Below are 24728 nucleotides of genomic sequence, written 5' to 3' on the forward strand. Positions count from 1 at the left end.
GGCTAACAACTGAGTGTTGGGAACAAAGAAGCAGGCTTGGGAGGCGGCCGCAAAGGACAAGACAGCAGTTTATATATGGCAAAATACTTCTCCTAGGAGAGTACAGACAAATAGACAGACAGATGGGGGACACAGGACATTAGACAGGAAGGGGGAGAGGTTAGGCAGTGGCGTCTTCTAATCAGGAAGTGGAAGCTGCACCCCACCCCCAGGTGGGGGGCGGGACAACATTGGCACAGGAGGTGGCGAGACAGGCATGAGGTGCCCATCCCTGAGGTGGGCATCCAGGGGGCCCAGTCCTCGTTGGCACAATCGGCTCTCTCTGGCCCAGCTGGGATGCTGGGGAGGGGGCAGGGCTGCTGGGCTTTAGGGATGCAGAGGGAGAGGGATACCCCAGGGGAGAGAGGGTATCAAGGCCTCTCCTGAGGACAGTCCATGTGGGTGAAGAACAGAATCACGAGGCAGATACAAAGCAGCGGCAAGCAGCAGCCAAGCCCCCCAGGCGACATATGGGGTCCCCAGGCAACCCCTGGGCTAGTAGTCCCTTCTTGGGTATCAACCTACAGGGTTTCTCCCCTGGGGCCTCAGGATGAGGGTGAAGGGGCAGTTTTTTGGTTTAAAATGAGGTGGACCAGAGTGTTCCATGGGCTCCACACCCAGGTGGCATGAAGATGGGGATGGGGGCTCAGATGCAGAGGGGCCCCCTCTTCTGATGGCAGCAGGCAGGGGATGTTGTAGGCAAAGCTCATTCCTGGGGTAGGCAAAGGCTGAGGCATGAAGAGGGGTTGGGTAGCAGCATCTCAGGTAGCCCACTCCTCAGGGTTCTAGGCCTTGGCATTGCCATGGCTGTGGAGGGCAGAGGGTGCTACATCTCATACCTGCCAGTCTCCACCCAATCCCTCCGAAGACAAGGTCCCCATGGGGTGTCCATACTATAGCTCTCACCTACCAGACATGCTGCCGGGAAGGGGGTCGGCATGGTGAGGGAGGAGGGTGGGCATGTTGAGGGACCTTGGATCTGGTCCCCCTGGGGGAAGAGAGCTCCCATGGGAAAGATTCTGTAGCCTCCTCTCCAGGAAAAGCACCCAACTCTTCCCAAATACTCCAGGTTGGGAAAAGGAGGGTCACCCCGTATAGGACCTTCACTTAGAGCCCCGAGTAGAAAGAATTAAGGAAGTGCACCTTTTCTCTGGGAAGGGGGGGTAGGGGGGACAGCCCCTTAAGACAGGGAAAAGGGGACATTTCAGAATGGTGGGTATCCCCCATCCACCCACACCAGGTAGGTAAAAACCTACAGCTGAGGGTTAAGGGCCTCCCAGGAGCTAGGATGATACCACCAAAGAAACCCCAAACATTGAGCAAAGGCATTTGAAAGGGGGGAGACAAGCCCCCTGGAGGCAAGATACATCTCAGGTGGTGAAACCCTCTGTCCCTCCCCTCCCCGGGGCTGAGAGCCCTTCCTCCCAAGGAGTGGCCCCTGCCTCTCAGCGGATGTAGACGCCTCGCCCCCAGCCCTCCAGCTCATTCTTGTTGCGCCCCAGAACTGGGGCCCCACCCTCAGCGCAGTAGCGGGCCTTATTCCGGCCCCGGTTCCGGTTGTCAGTCAGCTCTTCCTCATAGTCTTCTTCCTCTTCCTCCCAGGAGCCTTGTCGGGCTGGTGGAGTGCTGCCCCCTGCAGGATCTCCAAGCCCTGGCCCCTCTGAGGGGTCAGTCTCCATGTCCACACATGAGTCTCCCAGCTCCGTGTAGGCAGAGTTTCGGCTGCCGGGGGTCTCGGCATCAAATGTGTCTTGGCGGGACAGTGCCCGCAGGGTTCCTGCCCGGCCTGGTGGGTGGCTGCTGGGGTAAATGCCTGGGGGCTGGCCCAGCTCCCCCGGGTACTCGTGCACACTGGCGTGCTCCCCGGTGGCCCGTTCCAGCGACTGGTCCCCAGAAGCAAGGTAGGGTCCCTGGTTAGCAGACGGACAGCACACACCATGCAGATCAGTCAGAGGTAAGAAAAACACAACAAAGCAAAGCAGGTTAGTGACAGCACCAAGACACCTAGCTGGGCTTAAGGAGGAGGGTGCTGGCTCTAGGGGATGGGGATGGAACCCCAAGGCAAATGGCTCTGAAGCCTAGTCAGAGGACAGAACTCTGGGCATTTGTTCCTCTATCCAGACAGAAACCCAACCTTAAGACGTGAGGACCATGAACTCTCATGGTAACCACAGCAGAGAGCCATGAACAATTAGTCATCACTTTCTCAGTGCATGTCATTAATGCTATCTTGGGGTTAATCAACATTAACGACTCATTAGTATTGCCAGTCGTTAGTGGTTGATTGGATTAGTCATTGCCTCCAGTTTTCCAAATATATAAGAGGGGATGTCAGTTCAAACTCACTGACCCTGGCTTCTTCAGCCCACACCAGACCTCAATCACAGGTTTCCAGCATCCCACACTTCTCCCCCATTCTCAAGTCAGATGACAGAGTCTCCAAGATTGATAGGATCCCTCTCCTGCCCCCAACAAAGACTCAAAGCAGCAGGCTGGGAAGGTTGATGGGTCTCCCTCCCCCAGTAAAGATGATGAAGTACCCTAACAGCCTCACCACCAAATGCCACGTAAAAGGTGAGCTGGTGGCCACTGCTACCATGGAGATTGCCAAATGGGATGCAAGGAGAGGCCTGGGTTCTTTTCCTACCCCGTCACTTCAAGCAGTGTGATCCTGAGCAAATGATTCCCCTCTCAGTGGCCCAGTTTCTTGGTTGTAGTGTGATGGGGATTAGACTAGAGCAGTAGTTCCAAAACTGTTCCCTGGAGACCCAGGGCAGGGTTGGGAGGGCACAGAAATGCTTCAGGGGTCTCCATGGAAGTGAAGGGGAGGCCAAGAAGCCCCTAGCTCCCTCAGAGCACAGCAGGATGCCTTATCTATATATTCAGTATCCATGTAAGAACAGTAAACAAATGGGCTCTATTGTTGAAAACAAATTTGAAAACACAGTCTGGCATGATTTCATAGGTTTCTTTTGGCTCTAACCCAGAATCATATACTTAATGCTATGGCCCCAGAGATAGGCTGTGGCACCTATGGGAGGAGATTGAGGAAGGATAGGGCACTCATGAGAAGGCCTTTCCTGGATTCTGTTTAACTGGGAGAGTATGGAACGTACAGCATCAACTAATGGGGAATGCTACATTCTGGGTCCCTCCTGGGTTAGGGGTCCAAGGGGAGCAGTCCTGTTGGGCTTAATGGACCCTGCTCTGTTGGGTCAAAATAGGGTGTGGAGTTCAGCTAAGAATTATACCAGTCTTCCTCATATTCGCTTTTCTTTTCTTTCTTTCTTTTTTTTTTTTTGTGGTTTTTGGCCGGAGCTGGGTTTGAACCCGCCACCTCCGGCATATGGGACCAGCGCCCTACTCCTTGAGCCACAGACGCCGCCCATCTTTCTTTCTTTTTTTTTTTTTTTTTTATGAGATAGTCTCACCATCACCCTGGGTGGAGTGTCATGGCATCATCATAGCTCACAGCAACCTCAATCTCTTGGGCTCAGGTGATCCTCTTGCCTCAGCTTCCCCAAGTAGCTGGGACTACAGGCTAGTTTTTCTATTTTAAGTAGATTTTTTTGTTGTTGTTGTTTTGCAGTTTTTGGCCGGGGCTGGGTTTGAACCCGCCACCTCCAGCATATGTGGCCAGCACCCTACTCCTTTGCGCCACAGGCGCAAGACAGGGTCTTGCTCTTACTCAGGCTGGTCTCAAATTCCTCAGCTCAAGCAATCCACCCACCTTGGCCTTCCAGAGTTCTAGGAATACAGGTGTGAGCACCTCACCCGGCCCTCTTCGTTATATTTTCTTCCTAGTCCTACAAGGGCCTGAATCAGGCCTCATATCCAACTAGATGCAGATTGGGAGGCAGCACCAGTGCCATCAAAAACCACAGACACCAGAAGCTGCCTCTCACCACATTTTTTACAAAATAAAGTTCTTTCCTTCCTTCCCCATGTCCCTTGCATTCCAGTTCCAGACTCTGGGCAGGAGGGAAGACGGGCAAGGCACTCGCTACATGGCGTGTTCTTGCTGTGGTGGCACTGTGCTGCCGCCCGGCTGTGAGGCGTCCAGCCCGCCCCAGAAGCTGAGGTTCCTCCTGAGCGAGGTAAGCACCTGTACCTGGAGGTTGGAGACAGGGGCAGGGCTGGAGGCCAGGGCTGCGGTGGCCATGGTGCGGTTCAGCAGCGGATTGGGCGGTGTGCTGCTGGGCGGGTGTGTGGCCTTCCAATAGGCTTCCAAGTATTCAGCCAGGTGCTCACACGCATCCTCCAATTGGTTCTCGTCCAGGATGATATCGAACATTTCCTGTGGAGGTGGGGTTAGGGGCGGGGCTGGGATGAGCAGGGGCGTGACCAATGGGTTGAGGGTGTGGCCTGGGTGCAGTGGGTGGAGTCAAGGGGTTGAAGGACAAGGTTAAAAAAAGGCCGCTCTATGTGAAGGAAGGGAAAGAGGGCTCTCAGATCTACGGATTGACAGACGTGCAAGGTCTTGGCTCTCAGATAAACCAACTCCCTCATTCTGGAGATTAGGCAACCAAGGCCGAGAGAGGGGAGCTTGACTCCGGGGCTTGAATCCAATCTCTACCTGCCCTATGCACTTTCCACGAAGATCAGTCTGTAGCTAGGCACCTGGCTCAGGTGTAGCTGGTCACTCTGTTTCCCATGCAGGCCAGAGGAAATTAGGACAACCCACATGTTCTACCTCCCTTCCCTTCCCCTGGCCTAGGCACTCACCGGGGAACATTGTGCCAGTTTCTCGGAGGCTGCTATTTGGACATTGAGGTGTTTGGATTGAGACTTCCCTCGGGACTTGATGAGCCTCTGAAGTACCTGGTTTGGGGAGGAGAAAAGGAAGAGGAGCTAGAGGACCCAGACAATGAATCCATCAGAAAGACAGGTCCTGGGCTTGGCGCCCATAGCACAATTATTACGGCACTGGCCACATGCACCGAGGCTGGCGGGTTCAAACCCAGCCCCAGCCAGCTAAAACAACAATGACAACTGCAACAACAATAACAACAACAACAACAAAAATAGCCAGGCATTGTGGTGGGCGCCTATAGTCCCAGCTACTTGGGAGGCTGAGGCAAGAGAATAACTTAAGCCCAAGAGTTTGAGATTGCTGTGAGCTGTGAAGCCACGGCACTGTACCAAGGGTGACATAGTGAGACTCTGTCTCAAAAAAAAAAAAAAAAAGAAAGAAAGAAAAGACAGGTCCTGGTTGGAGCCACGTGAAGAGCCAATGTCAGGACTAGGGAATGCTCAGTGACTCCCAGCCCTGGGCACCTCTGCAGAAATGATCTCACAACCTGAGTCCACCCTATATAACGCTCAGGCTCTCTCCTCAGTCTCCCTGCCAGCCTCTCCTAGGGGCTCCATGAAGGGTATTGATTCTCCTTCCTAACCCCTCTAACTTCATTTTAAGTTTTCATTCCTCAGGTCTCCCCACGTTAACGACAACAGCAACGGCATTCTCTTTATGAGGCACTTGCTATGAGCCAGCATTGTTTTGTGCTTTTCACGTGATCAGTTTAGTCGTTTTGTTTTGTTTGTTTGTTTTTTGAGACAGAGTCTCACTATGTCACCCTTGGTAGAGTGCCGTGGCATCACAGCTCACAGCAACCTCCAACTCTTGGGCTTAAGCGATTCTCTTGCCTCAGCCTCCCAAGTAGCTGGGACTACAGGCACCTGCCACAACACCCAGCTATTTTTTTTGCAGTTTTTGGTCGGGGCTGGTTTGAACCCACCACCTCTGGCATATGGGGCTGGTGCCCTACTCCTTCGAGCCACAGGTGCCACCTACACCCAGCTAATGTTTTTTTGTTGCAGTTGTCGTTGTTTAGGTGGCCCAGGCCTGGTTCGAACCCACCAGCCCCAGTGTATGTGGCCGATGTCCTAACTGCTGAGCTACAAGCACTGAGCCTGATCAGTTCAGTCTTGACAATAATGCATTAGGCAGCTACTACTATTATTCTGATCTCAATAATTACAATCATAATAAAACACAAAAACTGAAATCTATTCCTGAGGAAACCTCAGACAAACCCAAACTGAGGGACAGTCCATAAAATCTCTGACCTGTATGCTCCTAAATGTCAGTGTCATGACAATCCAAGAAAGGCTGAAGAACTGTTCCAGAGTAAAGAAGAGTAAAGAGAGGCTCGGCACCTGTGGCTCAAGCAGCTAAGGCGCCAGCCACATACACCTGAGCTGGTAGGTTCAAATCCAGCCCAGGACCGCCAAACAACAATGACGGCTGCAACCAAAAAAACAAATAGCTGGGCATTGTGGCAGGCGCCTATAGTCCCGGATACTTGGGAGGTGGAGGCAGGAGACTCACTTGAGCCCAGGAGTTGGAGGTTGCTGTGAGCTGTGATGCCACAGCACTCTACCAAGGGCAACAGCTTGAGGCTGTGTCTCAAAAAAAAAAAAAAAAAGAAGAGTAAAGAGACAAAACAAATAATGCAACATGTGATCCTGTGTTGATTTCTAGATTGGGGGAAATGTTGCCATAGGTGTTATCGGGGCAATTGGTGAAAATTAAATATGGACTATATTTTAGATGACATTTCTTAAAGTTTATAATTGCACTATGGTTATTAAGATAATGTTCTCTCTTTTTTTTTTTTGTAGAGACAGGGTCGCACTTTATGGCCCTTGGTAGAGTGCCGTGGCCTCACACAGCTCACAGCAACCTCCAACTCCTGGGCTTAAGTGATTCTCTTGCCTCAGCCTCCCGAGTAGCTGGGACTACAGGCACCAGCCACAGCGCCCGGCTATAATGTTCTCATTTTTTAAGCAAAGCATGCTGAAGAATGTGGAAGTAAAGACATATGCTTGCGCGGCGCCTGTGGCTCAGTGGGTAGGGCGCTGGCCCCATATACCAAGGGTGGCGGGTTCAAACCCAGCCCTGGCCAAAAACTGCAAAAAAAAAAAAAAAAAGACACACTTATCTACAACATATTGTCAAATGGTTCAGGAAAATACACACACACACAGAGAAAGGGATTACAAAGGGATTACATTTGAGTAGTCTTAACAAAGAAAATAAAGTAAAATTTTCAGGGCGGTGCCTGTGGCTCATTGAGTAGGGTACTGGCCCCATATACCGAGGGTGGCAGGTTCAAGCCTGGCTCCGACCAAACTGCAAACAAACAAACAAAAAAAAATAGCTGGGCATTGTGGCGGGCGCCTGTGGTCCCAGCTACTTGGGAGGCTGAGGCAAGAGAATCGCTTAAGCCCAAGAGCTGGAGGTTGCTGTGAGCTGACGCCACACAGCAGTCTACCGAGGGCGACAAAGTGAGACTCTGTCTCTAAAAAAATAAAATAAAATAAAATTTTCAAAATTAGCGAATCTGAAAAAATAAGACTAAGACTATATGCTTTAAATGACCAAATTAAATGGTATGTAAATTCTATCTCAATAAAGCTTTTAAAAAATTAGTGAATCTGAAAAAAAAAATTTTTTTTAATTAGTGAGGCTTGGCGTCCATAGCACAGTGGTTATGGCGCCGGCCACATGCACTGAGGGTGGCGGGTTCAAACCCAGCCAGGGCCAGCTAAACAACGACAACTGCAACAAAAAATAGCCCGGCATCGTGGCAGGCGCCTATAGTCCCAGCTACTTGGGAGGCTGAGGCGAGAGAATCGCTTAAGCCCAGGAGTTGGAGGTTGCTGTGAGCTGTAATGCCATGACATTCTACCAAGGGCGATGTAGTGAGACGGTCTCAAAAGAAAAAAAAAAATTAGTGAATCTGGGCCAGATGAGGTGGCTCATACCTGTAATCCTAGCACTTTGGGAGGCCAAGGCAAGAGGATCGCTTTAGCTCAAGAGTTCGAGACCAACCTGAGCAAGAGCAGCTCCATGATGTGTGCCTGTAGTGTGTGCCAGCATTCGGAGGCTGAGGCAGGACGCTCACTTGAGCCCAGGAGTTTGAGATTACAGTAAGATATGATAACCTCACTGCTCTATGGGAATGACAGAGTGAGACTCTGTCTTTAAAAAAATGTGGGGATCTGGCCAGGCACGATGGCTCACACCTGTAATCCCAGCACTTGAGAAGCCAAGGCAGGTGGATTGTCTGAGCTTATAGGTTCTAGACTAGCCTGAGTCAGAGCGAGACCCCATCTCTAAAAAATAGCCAGGTGTTGGAGCGGCGCCTACGGCTCAGTGAGTAGGGTGCCGGCCCCATATGCCAAGGGTGGCGGGTTCAAACCCAGCCCCGGCCAAACTGCAATAAAAAAAAAAAAATAGCCGGGTGTTGTGGCGGGTGCCTGTAGTCCCAGCTGCTCGGGAGGCTGAGGCAAGAGAATCGTGTAAGCCCAAGAGTTAGAGGTTGCTGTGAGCCGTGTGACGCCACGGCACTCTACCCGAGGGCAGTACAGTGAGACTCTGTCTCTACAAAAAAAAAAAAAAATAGCCAGGTGTTGTGGCAGGTGCCTGTAGTCCCAGCTACTTGGGAGGCTGAGGCAAAGAATTACTTGAACTCAACAGTTTGAGGTTTCTGTGAACTAAGATGCCACAGCACTCTACCAAGGGTTATCAATTGAGATTCTGTCTCAATAAAAAAAAAAAAATGTGAATCTGAATGAAGGACATTCTTGCTATACTTCTATAAATTTGAAATTATTTGAAAATAAAAATCTTTTTTTTTTTGAGAGTCTCACTCTGTTGCCCCAGGCTAAAGTGTGGTGGTCTCCTAGAGTGCTAGCATTATAGGCATGAGCCACTGCATCTGGCCTTTGAAAATAAATTTTTTTTTACAAAATAGAGCAGATATAGTGCTCAGTAGGTACCAGGTATTTTACATAGTTAATCTATCGATTTAATCATCACAACTACCATTAGAGCATGCCTATGTTGCAGAAGAGGTTTTGAAACTAAGGCATAAAGATGTTCAGAGATGGACGGTGCCCAAAGGGTAGGGCACTGGCCACATACACCAACTGGCAGGTTTGAGCCCAGTCTGGGCCTGCTAAACAGCAATGACAACAACAACAAAATAACTGGGCATTGTGGTAGGCGCCTATAGTCCCAGCTACTTGGGAGGCTGAAGCAAGAGAATAGTTTAAGCCCACAAGTTTGAGTTTGCTGTGAGCTATGACGTCAAGGCACTCTACCCAGAGCAACAGCTTGAGACTGTCTCAAAAAAAAGATGTTAGGAGACTTGCTATAGGAACAGAGAGCTGGTAATGACAGCCCTAGGGCATAAACCCAGGCCTCTCTGTCCTTAACCTCAGTGGGGAAAACAAAAACATTGGTCACAAAATGTTTTTGCATCCATTATCTCATTTGATCCTTTCAGCCACACCCAGAAGTACTTAAATCCCATCAACCCTTTTATCTCATTAGAAATTTAGGACTCAGAAAAGTTAAGTAACTGGCCCAAGGTGCTCAGCTCCTGGGATGCCATCACAGGATGGTAATAGTTACATGCTGCTTGCAGGAGTCAGATGGTAAATTGTGTCCCATACATCAATTCTCCCAGCTCAGTACCTGTAGCTCATGGGCTAGGGCGCCAGACACATATACCTGAGCCGGCGAGTTCAAATCCAGCCCAGGTCTGCCAAACAACAATGACAACTGCAACAATAAAATAGCTGGGCGTTGTGGTGGGTGCCTGTAGACCCAGCTACTTGGGAGGCTGAGGAGGGAGAATCACTTAAGCCCAAGAGTTTGAGGTTGCTGTGAGCTGTGACTGTGAGCTCTACCCAGGGCAACATAGTGAGATTCTGTCTCAAAAAAAAAGAAAACATCAATTCTCTCAACGATAACAGAAGAAAAGGATAATAACCTCATTTTACAGGTGAAGAAATTGAAGGTAAGAGGCTAAATAATTCCCTCAAAATCCTAAACTCTGGGTGGCGCCTATGGCTCAAGGAGTATGGCATCCGCCCCACATACGCCCCACATACGGGAGGTGGGGGCCGTGCCTGTGGCTCAGTGAGTAGGGCACCGGCCCCATATAACAAGGGTGGTGGGTTCAAATTTGGCCCCGGCCAAACTGCAACAACAACAAAAAAATAGCTGGGCACTGTGGCAGGCACCTGTAGTCCCAGCTACTCAGGAGGCTGAGGCAAGAGAATCACCTAAGCCCAAGAGCTGGAGGTTGCTGTGAGCTGTGATGCCATAGCACTCTACCAAGGGTGACAAAGTGAGACTCTGTCTCTAAAAAAAAAAAAAAAGAAAAGAAAGTAGACCGCATATACTGGAGGCGGCAGGTTCTAACCCGACCCCGCCCAAAAAACTGCAAAAAAAAAAAAAATCCTAAACTCAATTTAAAATAATTGCAACAATAATAAATAAATATATAAACCAAACCAATCAGAGCTAGGATTTGAACCCCAGGCTGTCTTCTAACTTCAAATCCTTCACTTGACCTCTTCCAACATTTCTCAAATCCTTGCTAACATCTAGAAGGGGAAGTTAATGAGCTGCAATACTACAAAGTAAATCAGCCCTCCTGTGGATTTCCTCTTTATCAAATCCAAATGAGGGCTGTACAGTAAAAAAGGCTGATATGAGAAGAAAGGAAGGACCACCCAACTGCCAAGAAGCTGTATGGTGCTGGGACAAAAAGCACAGAATTCTTTTAGTTTTGTGGTCTAAGGATGGGAGGCCAACCAGGGTGGAGACAGAGGAATGGTCTGCATGACCTTAACAATAATAATAGCTAATACACCCTACCAGACCCTCTGCTAAATACTATACGTTCTTATTAGGTTGAAATTTCACAATATGATAGAGTTTTCAGAGAAGAAAACTAATGCTCGAGCAGATTAAGTCATAGAATTAGGAAGCAGCAGAGCTGGGATTTAAACCTGAGCAGCCCAACTCCAGAGAACTCTTTTTAAACCCTTCTGTCCCCACCAGGTTCAGGCTCCCACACTCACCTTAGGAGAAGTGATCTTGATGTAAACAATGATGGGGGCCAGTGAGGTCTTGGACAGCTGGGCTGGGTGGTTGATGGTGTCAGCATCCAGAGCAACCAACTGAAGGGTCCGGGCCAACTCAAAGATTCGCTCGATCTCACTCTGCACCTCGGCTGGGGGCACGGAGTCGCGAGGAGGGGGAAACGTAAGGTGGTCCCCAGGAGGCAGCATGTGGAGGGACACTTCACTTTTGGAGACATGCCACCTACTACTTCCCACCCTTCCCACATCTAGCCCAGAAAAAGGGGGTGAAGAAGGCAGGGATGGGCTCACCCAGGCTGGAGCGTGTGTTGGAGCGCTCTATGATGATGTGCTTGCTGGGGTTGTTGAGGACTGAGCGCTTAGCCAGGGAAATGTCTGCTGTCACACGGGTAATGGAGATCCTGAGGGACAGGGGCATGTAAGGGTTGGGTAAGCTGGAATACCCTGCTCACTCCCCCATTCCAGGATGCCTCCTCTCCCTCAGTCAAGAGCCTAGGACTGGCTGTGAGTGGTGGCTCATGCCTGTAATACTAGCACTCTGGGAGGCCGAAGTGGGTGGCGGAGGCCTGAACTCCTTGAGCTCAGGAGTTCAAGACCAGCCTGAGCAAGAGTGAGACCCTCTCTCTACTAAAAATAGAAAAACTACCCGGGCACTGTGGTAGGCCCCTGTAGTCCCACCCACTCGGGAGGCTGAGGCAAGAGGATAGCTTAAGTCCAAGAGATTGAGGTTGCTGTGAGCTATGACACCACTGGCACTCTACCCAAGGGCCACAAAGTGAAACTCTGTCTCAAAAAAAAAAAGAAATAAAAGAGGGTGGGGTGCATGTGGCTCATGCCTGTAGTCCTAGCACTTGGGAGGCTGAGGTAGGTGAATTGCCTGAGCTCACCAGCCTGAGCAAAAGTGAGACCCTGTCTCTAAAAAATAGCCGGGCATTGTGGCAGGCACCCATAGTCCTAGATACTTGGGAGGCTGAGACAAGAGAATCACTTGAGCCCAAGAGTTTGAGGTTGCTGTGAGCTGTGACGCCACAGCACTCTACCGAGGGCAACAAAGTGAGACTCTGTCTCAAAAAGAAAAAGAAAAAAAAAGTCCTAGGACTATCATTCAAGGCATCCTGCCCAGCTCCAGCAGTAGACAGCCCTGGTGGAAGTGTAAGCAGTTCTTAGGGTCTTACCTGCCATCAAACCGATGCTTCAAGAAGTCAAATAAAGCTTTCTGCATCATGTCTGTAACCTGGGATTGAGGGTCAGGGGAGGGAGGGAAGAGAAGTCAGGCATTTAAAGTCACTTAGGAGATTGGGCTTCTGGGTATGTGTGCCCTCATGGACTACTTGCTTCTGAAAATCCCAAGAAGAATGGGCCTCTACGTGGATGAGGGGGCTCCTTCTGGATCTGAGGAACCTCCAGTCTGATTCCAAAGGCCTTCCAAGGTGGTATCTCTGGGAGGGCTCTTCCGGAGCTTTTCTCTGGGGGATTGGGCCCTTCTGAGGGGTCTCTCTGTGAGATGAGCCCGTCTGGGGGTTTTCTAATTGTCTGTAGCCCTCGGGGGAGGATACCCTGGGAATCTGGACCCTTCTGGGGGGTTTCCCTGGAGTCTAAAGACCTTTCTATGGAGTTTCTCCAAAGGCCTGGGCCTCTTCAGGTCCAGGGGCTCTTACCTCATAGCCCTTGAGCGACGGTCCCACCAGGATGATGGGCCTCATAGAAGGCACCACGTCATAGGGGGGCACATGCTCTGCCTGGGGGAAGCAGGGAGGGGAACCCCAGAGTGGAGATGGCATCAGCTCCTCTCCCCTGCCTCAGGCGCCCCCATGCATCCTGTCCTCCCCCAGTCCCAGAGCCCAGATGTAAGAATCTGGGTGGGGGTGGGGGAGGGATGGCCAGGGAGAGCCAGGAGGGAAAGGGGAAATGGGAACAGTATGGGAACAGGTGTTAGAAGTTCCCCCTAGCTCATCCCAGGGAGTGGGGAGGAGGACACAGAAAGCTGTGATACTCACCGACTTCTGCTTCTGTTTGGCTGGGTCCAGAGATTGCCAAGGAAGGGGTTGGGAAGGAGAGAGGGAAAGGGACCCAGGCAGGGGCAGAGGGTGCCAGGACAAGAGAGGGAGAGCGGGCAGACGAGGAGAGATAATAGGGCATGCATGTTAGTGACAGACAGAGCCAGAAAGAGGGGATGGGACCCCATGCCAAGGGGGAGCCAGAGATGGCCCTGGGGCTAGGAACAGGACTGACAGTCAGTCCAGTGGACTTGGGAATATGCAGACATATCCTCTCCCCCTTGTAAGTCTTGGAAAAGAGCTGGAGAGGACAATAGCCCGCAACTGGGTACCCATTTCCTGCCCCAGTGCATGCCAACCTGCCCCTTTTAAGGGTTCCCTTGATTGTCTTCCTCTGCAGCCAGTAAGGCCCCACCCCTTAAGTGCCCACCCATGGAGCCAAAAGACGGCAAAGAAGGAAGACCATTCTGCTCCCTACTTCACATGCCAGGGTAGAGCAAACACTAGAAGAGTCCACTGGCAGTGAGGGGAAAGGTCAGGTTTTGCCAGCACCAGACCCTGACTCCTCAACATAGGCACCCTTCCAAGAGCAAGAACCAGGCCTTTTTGGGGAGCAGCCCAGGGTGGAGCTGTGCCTCAGCTACCCTTCCCTCCACCTCAGCAGGAAGCCCCAACATACACAGAATAGACTTGTACTACATGTGACTCCATTCCAGCCCTCCACACCCCCGCCAGAGAGCTAGGCCCTGACTCCGCCACCTCTTGCCAGAACCCAGTAAGAATTACCTTCTTAAAGAAGGGGATGCGTTTGCCATGAGGTGGCAGGGTGGTGACACTGCTAACACTAGTCTTGGCAGAGCCACTCTGCTCAGCAAGCTCTGCCTCCTCCTCTTCTAACTCTAGGGGATCTAGTTCAAAGGCTAAGTTAGTCATTTCATTACCTGGACCGGAGAGTCAGGAGAGAGGGAGGAGGGAGGCGAGGTGGGGAGGAGTGAGATGGACGAGCAGACACAGTACAGAAGGCAGGGTTGGGGTGGGGAGAAAAGAAAGAAGAAGAGGTGAATGGAACAGGGCTGGGAGAAATGAAGGGGGGCAGGGGAACCAGGCAGAGAGATGGAGCTGCCAAAGCAAGGGCAGAGGAGCGACATGACAGGCCCAGCCTGTGGGGTATCCTACTCTTCATGGATGGGGCACCACCACATGTGTTTGGGTACTCAGGATTGGGGTGCCTCTTACGGCAAGGGAAGGAGGATCAGGCAGTGGGGAGACCACCCACCCAGGAACTGCCCTCCAACCCTCTGGACGGCAACAGCTCTTACCACTGGCAGGGGGTGTGGGGCGGCGTGTGCCAGTTACCACGTCTCCCAGACTGGAACTGGAGTTGTCACCTGATTTGCTGTGTGAACAGAGACGCAAATGGAGCTTATGAGCAAAGTGGCAGATGTAGGGGTGGGGGAACCTTGTCCTCTCACATGCTGCAGCCCCGGGAGGTTCTCCAGCCCCGTGAATAGTGCCACAGGCAGCTTGGTGGCCTCAGAGCCAGGGGTCAGCCCCTGAGGCCTGGTCCTCGCCAGACAGTCTCTCTGGGGCTGGGAGTGCCCACCCCCAGCCAGACACCTGGAGCTGAGGCGGCTCTGACGCAGCTTCTGTTCCTGCAGCAGGCGCAGGCTGTCCAGCTTGACGGGGCTGGGGATGAAGCCGACCTCGCAGCCCTCCTTCACCAGCCGCCCAATCCACCAGTCATTATTGTATTTCTGTGAACACAGCAGGTGGGTGGAGATACCAGTAGGGAAACTGGAGGTGCAGGCCAGCAGTCACCCTCCAGCAAATACCACCCTGGACTTGGAGTCTCTGCCTGGGAGAAGCACCCTCAGAGATCCCCACCGCCAGCTCTAGCCCCTGTGTAAAGCCCCCAGTTCTCAGGGTAACTCAGGAACAGCACCCTTTCTGGTCATGAACCATTCTTCCTCTCCCAGCACATCCCCATTCTGAAAGTCCCCCTCCATGTGCCCACCCTTGTCTAGAAAAGCAGGAGTAGTAAATACTGATACCTACGTATCAGTGGCACACCACCATTTCATTCAGTCCTCCTGAAAGACACTCCCAACAACCTTGTGACCCAAGGATAACCACCCTATTTTACCAATAAAAAATTAGGGGCTCAGAGAGGTGGTGAGATGTGTCTAGGCCCACACAGCACATTCAGCCCAACCTGCTTGGCTCAGAAGCCTATTTTTCCACTAGAGCTCTCTGGCTGCCCCTCTCCAGCCACCCACTCCCCTGCCCTCCCCTCCTCCCACCTCCTTGATATGCAGGAAGTCCTTGGGCTCAAAGGTGATGGCCATTCCCTGCACAGGCACCTCATCTCCTGGAGATGGATTATAGCCGACATTTGTCCGCACAGCAAATGCCACTGGCTTGGTCTAGAGGAGGTACAAGGGAGAAGATGACAATCAGAAGGTGGAACCACAATGTAAGGTACAACTTACTGACAGCGGTAGTGTTCATGCAGAGGTTTCCTTTGTAAATTGTCCATTAAATTGTATACTGAGGCTGGGAGTGGCAGCTCACAGCTGTAATCCCAGAACTCTGGGAGGCTGTGGTGAGAAGATCATTTGCACCTAGGAGTTCAAGACCAGCCTGAGCAACAGAAAGAGATCTCAAAAATTAAAAAAAAATTTTTTAGATAGAGTCTCAGTTACCTTGTGGGTAACTGTGGGTCACAGCTCACAGCAACCTCAAACTCTTGGGCTCAGGTGATTCTCTTGCCTCAGCCTCCCAAGTAGCTGGGACGACAGGTGCCTGCCACAACATCCAGCTATTTTTAGAGATGGGATCTCACTCTTGCTCAGGCTGGCCTCAAACTCCTGAGCTCAAGCAATCTGCCTGCCTTGGTGTCTCAGAGTGCTGGGATTACAGGCGTGAGCCACTATACCCGGTCAAAAATAGAAAATTTAAAACATTTTTTAGCCCGTAGTCCCACCCACTCAGAAGGCTGAGGCAGGAGGACCACATGAGCTGGAAAGTTCAGGGCTGAAGAAAGCTATTATTGTGCCATTGCACTCTGGCCAGGGTGACAGAGCATGACCCTATCTCTAAAGGAATAAATAAATAAGTATATATATATTTTTTTCTTTTTTTCTTTTTTTTTTTTGAGACAGAGCCTCAAGCTGTCACCCTGGGTCAATGCTGTGGCATCACAGCTCACAGCAACCTCCAACTCTTGGGCTTGAGCAATTCTCTTGCCTCAGCCTCCCAAGTAGCTGGGACTACAGGCACCTGCCACCACACACAGCTATTTTGGGGGTTGTAGTTGTCATTGTCGTTTAGCAGGCCCGGGCTGGATTCGAACCCGCCAGCTCTGGTGTATGTGGCTGGAGCCTTAGCCGCTTGAGCTATAGGCGCCAAGCCATTCTTTTTCTTTTTTTGTGAGACCAAGTCTCACTCTGTTGCCCAGGCTAGAGTGCCAATGGTGTCAGCCTAGCTCACAGCAACCTCAAACTCCTGGGCTAAAGGAATCCTCCTGCCTGCTAAGTAGCTGGGTATATAGGTGCCCACTCACCACAAACCCAGCTAATTTTTCTATTTTTAGGAGAGACAGGGGTCTCACTCTTGCTCAGACTGGTCTGGAACTCCTGAGCTCAAGATCCTCCTGCCTTGGCCTCCCAGAGTACTAAGATTATAGACCTGAGCCAGTGTGCCCAGCCAATAAATTCATTTCTTTTTTTAAATGTATATTGGGCGGCGCCTGTGGCTTAAAGGAGTAGGGCACGGGCCCCATATGCTGGAGGTGGCAGGTTCAAACCCAGCCCCGGCCAAAAAAACTGCAAAAAAAAAAAAAAAGAAAAAAGTATATTCAGGGCGGTGCCTGTGGCTCAGTGAGTAGGGCACCAGCCACATATACCGAGGGTGGTGGGTTCAAACCCGGCCCCAGCCAAAACTGCAACAAAGGGCAGCGCCTGTGGCTCAAGGAGTAGGGCACCAGCCCCATATGCTAGAGGTGGTGGGTTCAAACCCAGCCCCGGCCAAAAACCGCAAAAAAAATAAAACAAAACTGCAACCAAAAAATAGCTGGGCGTAGTGGCGGGTGCCTATAGTCCCAGCTACATGGGAGGCTGAGACAAGAGAATCGCCTAAGCTCAAGAGCTGGAGATTGCTCTGAGCTGTGATGTCACAACACTCTACTGAGGGTGACAAAGTGAAACTCTGTCTCTAAAAAAAGAAAAATGTATATTGAGGGCGGCACCTGTGGCTCAGTGGGTAGGGCGCAGGCCCCATATGCCAAGGGTGGCGGGGTCCGACCCTGCCTCTGGGCAAACTGCAACAAAAAATAGCCAGGCGTTGTGGCGGGCGCCTGTAGTCCCAGCTACTCGGGAGGCTGAGGCAAGAGAATCGCCTAAGCCCAGGAGTTGGAAATTGCTGTAGCGGTGACACCACGGCACTCTACTGAGGTCGATAAAGTGAGACTCTGTCTCTAAATGTAAAAAAAAAAAATGTATATTGAATGGTTTGTATAGGTTTCCTGTTTGTATGTTAATTTCTACAATTTAAAAGGAAAGGAAGCAAAAATAGAATTCAATCCTCTCAGCGTAGAGGGAGGCATTAGGGAATGAGAAGTACTGGAGACAGGGAATAGGGGGTGCCCAGAATGATACCCAGAAGGAATAATAATAACAATAATGACAGTAGTTACCCTTTAGTGTTCCAGGTACTAAGTTAAATGTTTCATTTGTATTATTTCATTTATTCATCACAAAAATCCTACGAAGTTAAGTGGTATTATTATCCTTATTTTAATAAATGAGACTGAAGTGCAGAAAGTTGTGAATTGCCTAGGTCACACTGCTACTAAGTGTCAGAGCTGAGATTCCAGCCCAGGAAGTTTGACCCTTGTATGTGTGAAAATGGTACCAGGCACTTATCAGACTATATAAAGAGGCAGGTATGATATTCCACATCATGTAGGTGAAGGACAAAGGCACAAAGAGGGCCAGTGCACAGCTAAAAAGCTGCTGGGCCAAGCCTTGACCCTGGCTCTTTCCAGGCTCTCTCCAAGGCCTAGGGATGCAGAAAATAATGCCAGCACAGCCCTTCCCACATCTTTTTCACCTTGGCTTTCTCAAGCTGAGCTAATGCCTGGCGCTCTGCCTCCTTCCTTAAGGCTTCCCGGTCCTCCTCCAGAGAAACATCAGAGTCCGACGGACGGCTGGTATAGGACTCTGCTGAGCCCTGAAAAGAGAGAGGGCCAGGTCAGGGCCAGTGCTGCCCTCCCAGCTCCGAGGCATGAGAAGCCAGGAGGTGCCACCCATAGTAGATGCCTCAAGCCCCAGCCAGCCCTGCATAATGCCACAAGGGCTAAGAGAGGGTAATATTAGGTAGAAGGGGCAAGAAGCTGAGGTTTTCAGGCCCCTGGGAAAAGTATGGCCTTTGGAGGGTGACAGCAGCAAGCAGGAGGTTAAGGCAGATCCAAGGACAGCTGCTTGGGGCCCAGGGAGGGGTGGGAACCTGATAGGGGCACAACGCAAGGGAGGAGTGCCAGGGGACCAGTCTCCACTCCTGCTCCTCCTTTCCTCCCCTGCCCCCAGTACCCACTGAGACAGACTCAGCAGCAGCAGTCCTTCCAGGGACTAGAGCCACCAGCTTGGGCCTCAGTGCTCTGCACAATAGGTAGTGGGCAGCCTGCTCAGCGGTGGACATGAGGGGACCACTATAAATTTTGCTATCTTCTGTTCAGGGGTGGCAGAAGATAGACTGGCAGAATCAGACCCTCAGAGACCCAGCCCTCAGGCTCCCATAGATTCAAGAGAACCCAAGATTCTCGGGATGGTGATAAGGGGCAAGTTAAGAGCAAAAAATGGGGCAGGCCTTTCCCCAGTACTAGGGCTTCCAGGTGCCAAGGTTAAGTTAGACTCAGATGTCTGGGTGCACATGGCTTTGACCATACTGGCCAACCTGAATCATGAGGAACTCCATAGGAAGCATACATATGTGTAAGACACATGTAGCCTGGGAGTGGAAATACTCATGTGTGTGCTTGGATGTGCAACTGCAAGCGTGTTTAGGTTGGTGTGCTCTGTGGATGTGCTGGCTGTGCACGAGTGCATCCACAGGGGGCTGCCCTAAGTATCTGTGTTCCTGTGGGTTGGAGGCACATGAGGACAGAAGCCAGGAGGTGCAGACTTGCGTGTGACGGTGCTGGGTGGTGTTGGACAAGGGGAGGAAGGTAAAGTGGAGAAGAGCAGAACTACAGAGATGTGCAGGGTCTTTCCTGAGGGCAGAAAAAGGTCACTTGGCCAGGAATGTCCATTAGCTTGACATGAAGAGGGCCTGGGAAAGAGAAAAGACCAAATTCTACCTCTTCCCAGAATCCCCTGGGCATTAGCTTGTGCAGTTGCCCATCCCTTTCCCAGCAAAACCACAAAAATGGGAAGCTCACGGGAGAAGGAGGAGGTGAGGGTGGGAGGACTTAATAGAGGGTGGGAAAGAGACACAAAGAAGGGAGAGTGAAAACCAGCTTAGTTTCCATTCTCCACCCTCCTGATGGGAGCACTTAGAGTCAGAGAGCCAGAGAAAACTATGATACAGAGAAGCACTTATAACCCCAACACCAACAGACTTGCAGACAGACAGACACACATTGGAAATGACAGGAGACAGGAAACAGTGAGGAGGGAAGGAAACAGACTAGAGCAAAGGCCCCCTTCCACCAGATTTCCCAAGGGGCTGTTCTACCCTCTGCCACCCCGGCTCTATCCCCAGCTCACCACCACCAGGGTCCGGTTGGGCGCCTCCATCCCGACGCCCTCGGTGCCTGGCCCTGCTGGCCTAGAGGGTGGCCCAAACTGAGTTCCCCCAGGGTGCTCAGGTTACAAGCAGAGTTGCTACATGTGCAAACTGCTAGGGTATATTTAGCTCAGAGATGTGGCAAGGACAGCCCCCCACACACTCTCTGCCACACTTCCTGGGGGTCAGAGCTGAGGAGCTAGGAAGAGAAAGAATTAGAGCCTGGGGTCTGATCCCCTGGGTTGGCAAACATTGAAGGAACAAAGACTCTTTCCTGCCAAAATGGGCAACAAAAGCCCAGTGTCATTCTTCCTAGCCCTGGCCTAGTCTGCAACAGGAGGGTTAAGGGAGCAATTGAAGAAAGGACTTCCTGTCTGTTCCGTATACTTAAGAAAGGCTAGAATGGAGGAACCCCTTCCTGAACTTCCCAAGTCAGGCCTAAGCTCACGTGTGCCAAGCATTGTTCAGACAGAAGACTTGAAAGAAGGGCCTCAAGTGGACCTGCCTTGCACTACCCTCTCTCTCCTGGCCCAAGGTGGGAGAGGGCCTTACCTCCAAGGGGCTTGCTCATCCTTCTGTTCTCCTCTGCCCTGCCCATTTCCTCTTTGGTTTACTCCTTTCCCTTATCTGATCCCAGGCCCCTCTTGCCTTTTTTAGGTACTACATTTTGTTGAGATGCACAGTAGTCATAGAAACCACATGCTGCTCTCATCTCCTTTCCCTGAGCCTAAATGGCCTGGGGTTGAGAGTTAGGAGAGACACGAAAGTGGTAGCTTCCTGCCTGAGAACAGGGAACACCAGAAAGCTATTCTCATCCCTCTCCTCTAGTCAGATGTGCTACACTACAGTCCTCTCTAAAATCAGGGACCTTGTGCCTCAACCACATCCCCCACCACACTTTCTCTCTGTTCATTAAACAGTCAGGTCTAGACGTGAAGACCATTTCCCTGACCAACACCTAAAAAGGGGACCCAAATGTTCTCGTTCTTCATTTCCTAGGATTTTGCCTCTACCCCACCCTGTCACAGATCCTGGGGGAGGACATGGAAGAAGACAGCCGGCAGGGGGAGTGGGTGACAGCCCAAAGCAAGCTAGGAGGCAGGCCAGGCTGTCCCTGAATGAGATGACGCAGGCAGGCAGGCAGCAAGGGCTGGTGCCTGGTGCTGGAGGAGGGGCTGGGTGTGGGTGGAGGCTGAGGGTGTGGGTGCAGCTGACAGTACGTCCAAGGGAGGTCACAGGGTGTCAGGGTGATTCCAGGCAGGTAACAAATGACAAGAGAAAGGGTGCCAGAAAGCCACAGACCCAGCTCACCAATGCTGGCCTCCACCAACCAACCACCTCCCTCCTCTTGGCCCAGCCTCTCACTTACCTGGCGAACAAAGCTGTTGGATGTTGTATCTGAGGACGTGCTTCCATCCGACCGTTTGAACCGCCCTTTCCTCTTACTGTATTTGCCCTGGTTAAGCCAGGAAGAAACAAGAGTGGAATCAGAAAGGACTTTTCCCAATCTTCATCCTACCAGCCCCAGAGCTACAGGGGAGTATCATTCCCTGAGCAGAACAGCCCCACCTCCACCCCAAGCAGCTCTTTCTGGAGGTACAGCCCGAGGGGAGGGTCTCTCATCTTCACGGAAAGGGCCCAGACCACAGTGGCGGGGAGGGGGGGGGGAAGGGGAGGGGAGGGCCTAGGAGGCCTACACAGAAACCCCCAAACCAAGCCAGAAAGGCTGGGAAGGGGGAGGCGCTGAGAAGCGGGAGGGAGGCTCGTTAGGCAGCAAAGCTAATTAAGATGCTGGGCAGGCTGCAGAGGCCTCCAAGGAAGGGAGAGGCTGCCTGCAGTGCTAGGGGGGGTGGAGAGAGCGGGAAAGTCCTCCTCCCCCCCCGCCCCTCAGTGGGAGCAGTGGGTGCTGAGTGTGCCCCAGGCCCCCAGGGAGAAGGAATTGGAAACCCTGGGCCCAGCTTGGCTCCCCTCAGTCCAACTCTTCCCTTTGCTTTTCAGAGTAGGGAGGGGGTAGCAGCTCTGAGCTTTTGGAGACCCAATGCTAGCTTTCTGGGGAAGGAATGGGGGCATGAAACTGTATTTGGAAAGCAAACAGCCAACCCCAATCCTAGCCCCGTCAAGGGTCCAATTTTGCTCCCTACCCTCACCTATGCCCTTGCAGGACTTCTCCTCAGCCCCCCTCCTCACAATCACAGTGGCCACACCCCTCCCTAAGGGGGCAAAGGGATAGAGCCTTCACTCTTTACCCTCAGCGGCTACTGTTCCTGCCTGTCCCCATAATACCCACCAAGCGACGTCAATCTAAAAGTCCCTTGGCCCCTCCCCACACCCAGCCTAAGACACAGCCCCACAGGTCCCTGGAGGATAGGCTGGCTCAGGCTCAATGCTGGGGCTCCTGGCTTGGGTGGAGTGGATACTGCCCAACCACTTAGGCAGCCACACATTCAGGTTAACTAACAGCTTCAGGCATTTCCAGGCCTTCTCTAAAAAGGAGCTTCTTCTTGCCTTCCTGAACTGCCAAACACACACTTGGCCCCAGCCTGCTCCAAAATGAGAGTGATTGAGGGTTCAGACTTCCATGTCCCTGCCCCCTGCCTCCATCCTAGACTTTCTTTGGCCAAAGAATCTAGGTGAGCTACAACCACCCTAGGGGCTCTGGCTCTTGGGACCTGAGAGGATGGAAAATGGAAGAGAAGGGCACCTGGGGACCCTCCAAAGATCTTCCTTCCTCTCCTGTTCTCTCCAACTAGACATATACCCAAACTCTAGTTTTGAGTCTTTCTGCAAACCTAAGAGGATCCCCCAGTAAGCTCCAGACTCACAATGCCACACACACCCCCAGGCTGGGCAAAGGGAGTGGCACTCAGAGGGACAGGGGACAGCTGAAAGGAAGCCCCAGCCAGCTGCCTCCAGGCTCCCAGGGGCCTGGGGTGGAAAAGGGAGGTATTTTTAGGTCTGACCTGACACTCTACACACCCATGGACCACATTGTCATGGTGGTTACAGTTGCTCCAACCTGGCTATAGCAATAGAAGAGTTAATGCTACCCTTGGAGGACAGTCCCAAAGAAATACCCTGGCCACGACCACCCCACACCAGCTGGTTACCCCATAGGACCCCACCAAGCCCAAGAATGTCCCTTCATGGGGTTAACCTAGGAACGTAGAAAAAGTGTGAGTGGGGGTGGGGCGACAGACCCCCCTGTCCCCCCTGGTAAAAACAGCCTTCTCCCCTCCGGACAGTGAATTGGCATCCATCCAACTTTCCAAACTTTGGAGGCGTTTTCGAGGAGGCAGGGGATGGGAAGGGAGCCGGGGTAAGCCAACGTGGGTGTGGAAGGAGGGGAACAGGTTCAAAACAGGGATGGAGCCGAGTAGGCTTGAAAAGGGGGCCCAACCCGGGGCTAGCCCTTTCCCACCCTCGATAGCCGGTGTTTGCAGCCTCGAAGGCCTGTCGGCACCGCCCTCTGACCAGCGCTTCGGCCATCTCCCAGTGCCACCCCCACCCCACCCACACCCGCCCAGCGCCCCCAAGCGTGTTCTGTGTCGCCCCTCTTGCCTGGCTCGCATTCTAGCCTCCCTCAACCTCTTCTTCTCAAGGCCCGGATCCCCCTCACCTAAGCCCACTAGAGCCAGTATCCAAGCAGCAGGGACCCTGACGCCGGGGAGACGACGAGGCGGGGGCGGAGGACAGGCAGCCCACCCGTGGCCCCCTCCCCGCTCCGCAACACCGCAGCGCAACTCAGGGCCAAGCACCCATCAATCATTAACCCGCGAGAATTGGGGAAGCGCAGGCACTCGTCTCCCCTCCGCGGCGAGGATATAACCTCTTCCTCCCCGGGGCCCCTCTGGCCGACCCCAACAAGAGCTGCGTTCAGCCCCCTTCCCTCGGACCCAGCCACTACGCCTCACCTGTGGGCTGGGGTCGAAGACCTCCATGGGGATCTCCTGGGAGGGTGGGTAAGGGCCCCGGGACATGCTGGTCTTCTGGACCATGGAGAGGAGCCTCCCCTCCGGCCGCCGGCCCGGCCCAGCCGGACGCCCTCAGCGCATGGGAGAGGCCGTCGGATCCGAGAACAGCGCAGCGCAGCCAGTACCTGATCCAGCCACAAAGCCCGGCGTTCGGCTGCCCGCTTCCTGCCTTCCCTCCCTCCTCCCGCTCTCTCCTCTGCCACAGCCGCCGCTGCCTTCCCTGAAGAATCAGCATCTCCCGCCGCCCACTCCGTTCCCACCCGCCCCTCCCTCCGCCCGCCCCGGCCCCGCCCCTCGCAGCCCCTCTGCGGGCTCCGCACGCACAATGGTAGGGCGGTCGCGGCCCCACAAGCCTCTCCCCGCTCCAGAGGGAGGCCGATGGTTCGCTTCTGACTGGCCTGACTGGCCTAGGGCAAAGGCGGCCTACTAGGACTCGGCAGGGCAAAACGGGCCTAGTGGCCTTCACGGGATGGGTGGGGGACAGTCTACCAGTGGATGCTGAGAGCTGATGGGGGTGAAGCTCGGATTGGCATGGCTGGCACCGCCCCCCTTTCAATATCAGACCGCTTTCCCAGCGGGACTCCCCAACCCTCTCCTGCTTAAGCTACCTAAACTTCCCGGTTCCAGTGATCCTGGAACCCAGCTTTAATTCCCTTCTCCCCAGTATAGGGCCCGGGCTGCCCTGAACCAAATAGAAAGGCCCCTGTGGCAGGCTGAGGCTGCCCCCCTCCCATTATGGCAGGCTGAGGCTGAAATGGGGAGGTTGCCCAAAGACAGATCTCAACAGAGACTGCAAGGATCCTACGGACCCAAGAGTTCTGCCCTAATCAGTCAGGAGGATCCCAGGCTCGCTCTTCCAAGAGGCCAGGAGTGGAGCTGAGAGAGGTCCCTGTTCCTTGGAAGAGAAAAGAAAGAGGAAGAAGAAATGGGGAGCTGAAAGAGATTGGTAAAATCAGATCTCATGACCTTTGACCTAGAATAGTTCTACCTTAATACTTAATTTTGGGTCAAATATCCAAGGCCTCCATCCACC

At 52.5% G+C, this 24728-nt stretch overlaps 1 protein-coding gene across 4 annotated transcripts; it reads right to left on the bottom strand.

Moving 5' to 3' along the window:
• Nucleotides 1-50: 50 nt before the first annotated feature.
• CACNB1 (calcium voltage-gated channel auxiliary subunit beta 1) lies at nt 51-23929 on the bottom strand. Of its 4 annotated transcripts, none has more exons than XM_053569428.1 (14): nt 23636-23929; nt 21094-21180; nt 18051-18170; nt 15242-15364; nt 14559-14695; nt 14261-14337; nt 12942-12961; nt 12603-12683; nt 12120-12178; nt 11236-11345; nt 10924-11075; nt 4765-4860; nt 4151-4336; nt 51-1949 (listed from the first exon to the last, which is right to left on the bottom strand). In XM_053569428.1, exons 1-14 carry the CDS (start codon nt 23717-23719, stop codon nt 1485-1487), a joined length of 1797 nt encoding a protein of 598 aa, XP_053425403.1. In that variant the 5' UTR covers nt 23720-23929; the 3' UTR covers nt 51-1484. The 4 variants fall into 4 exon arrangements, with proteins under 4 accessions (XP_053425403.1, XP_053425402.1, XP_053425404.1 ...); XM_053569427.1 differs by lacking the exon at nt 12942-12961 and adding an exon at nt 13728-13882; XM_053569429.1 differs by lacking the exons at nt 12942-12961; nt 21094-21180; nt 23636-23929 and adding exons at nt 13728-13882; nt 19706-19799.
• Between the last annotated feature and the right edge of the window lie 799 nt (nt 23930-24728).

Source organism: Nycticebus coucang, chromosome 18 (genome assembly GCF_027406575.1).
Source record: "Nycticebus coucang isolate mNycCou1 chromosome 18, mNycCou1.pri, whole genome shotgun sequence".
NCBI classification, from domain to species: domain Eukaryota; kingdom Metazoa; phylum Chordata; class Mammalia; order Primates; family Lorisidae; genus Nycticebus; species Nycticebus coucang.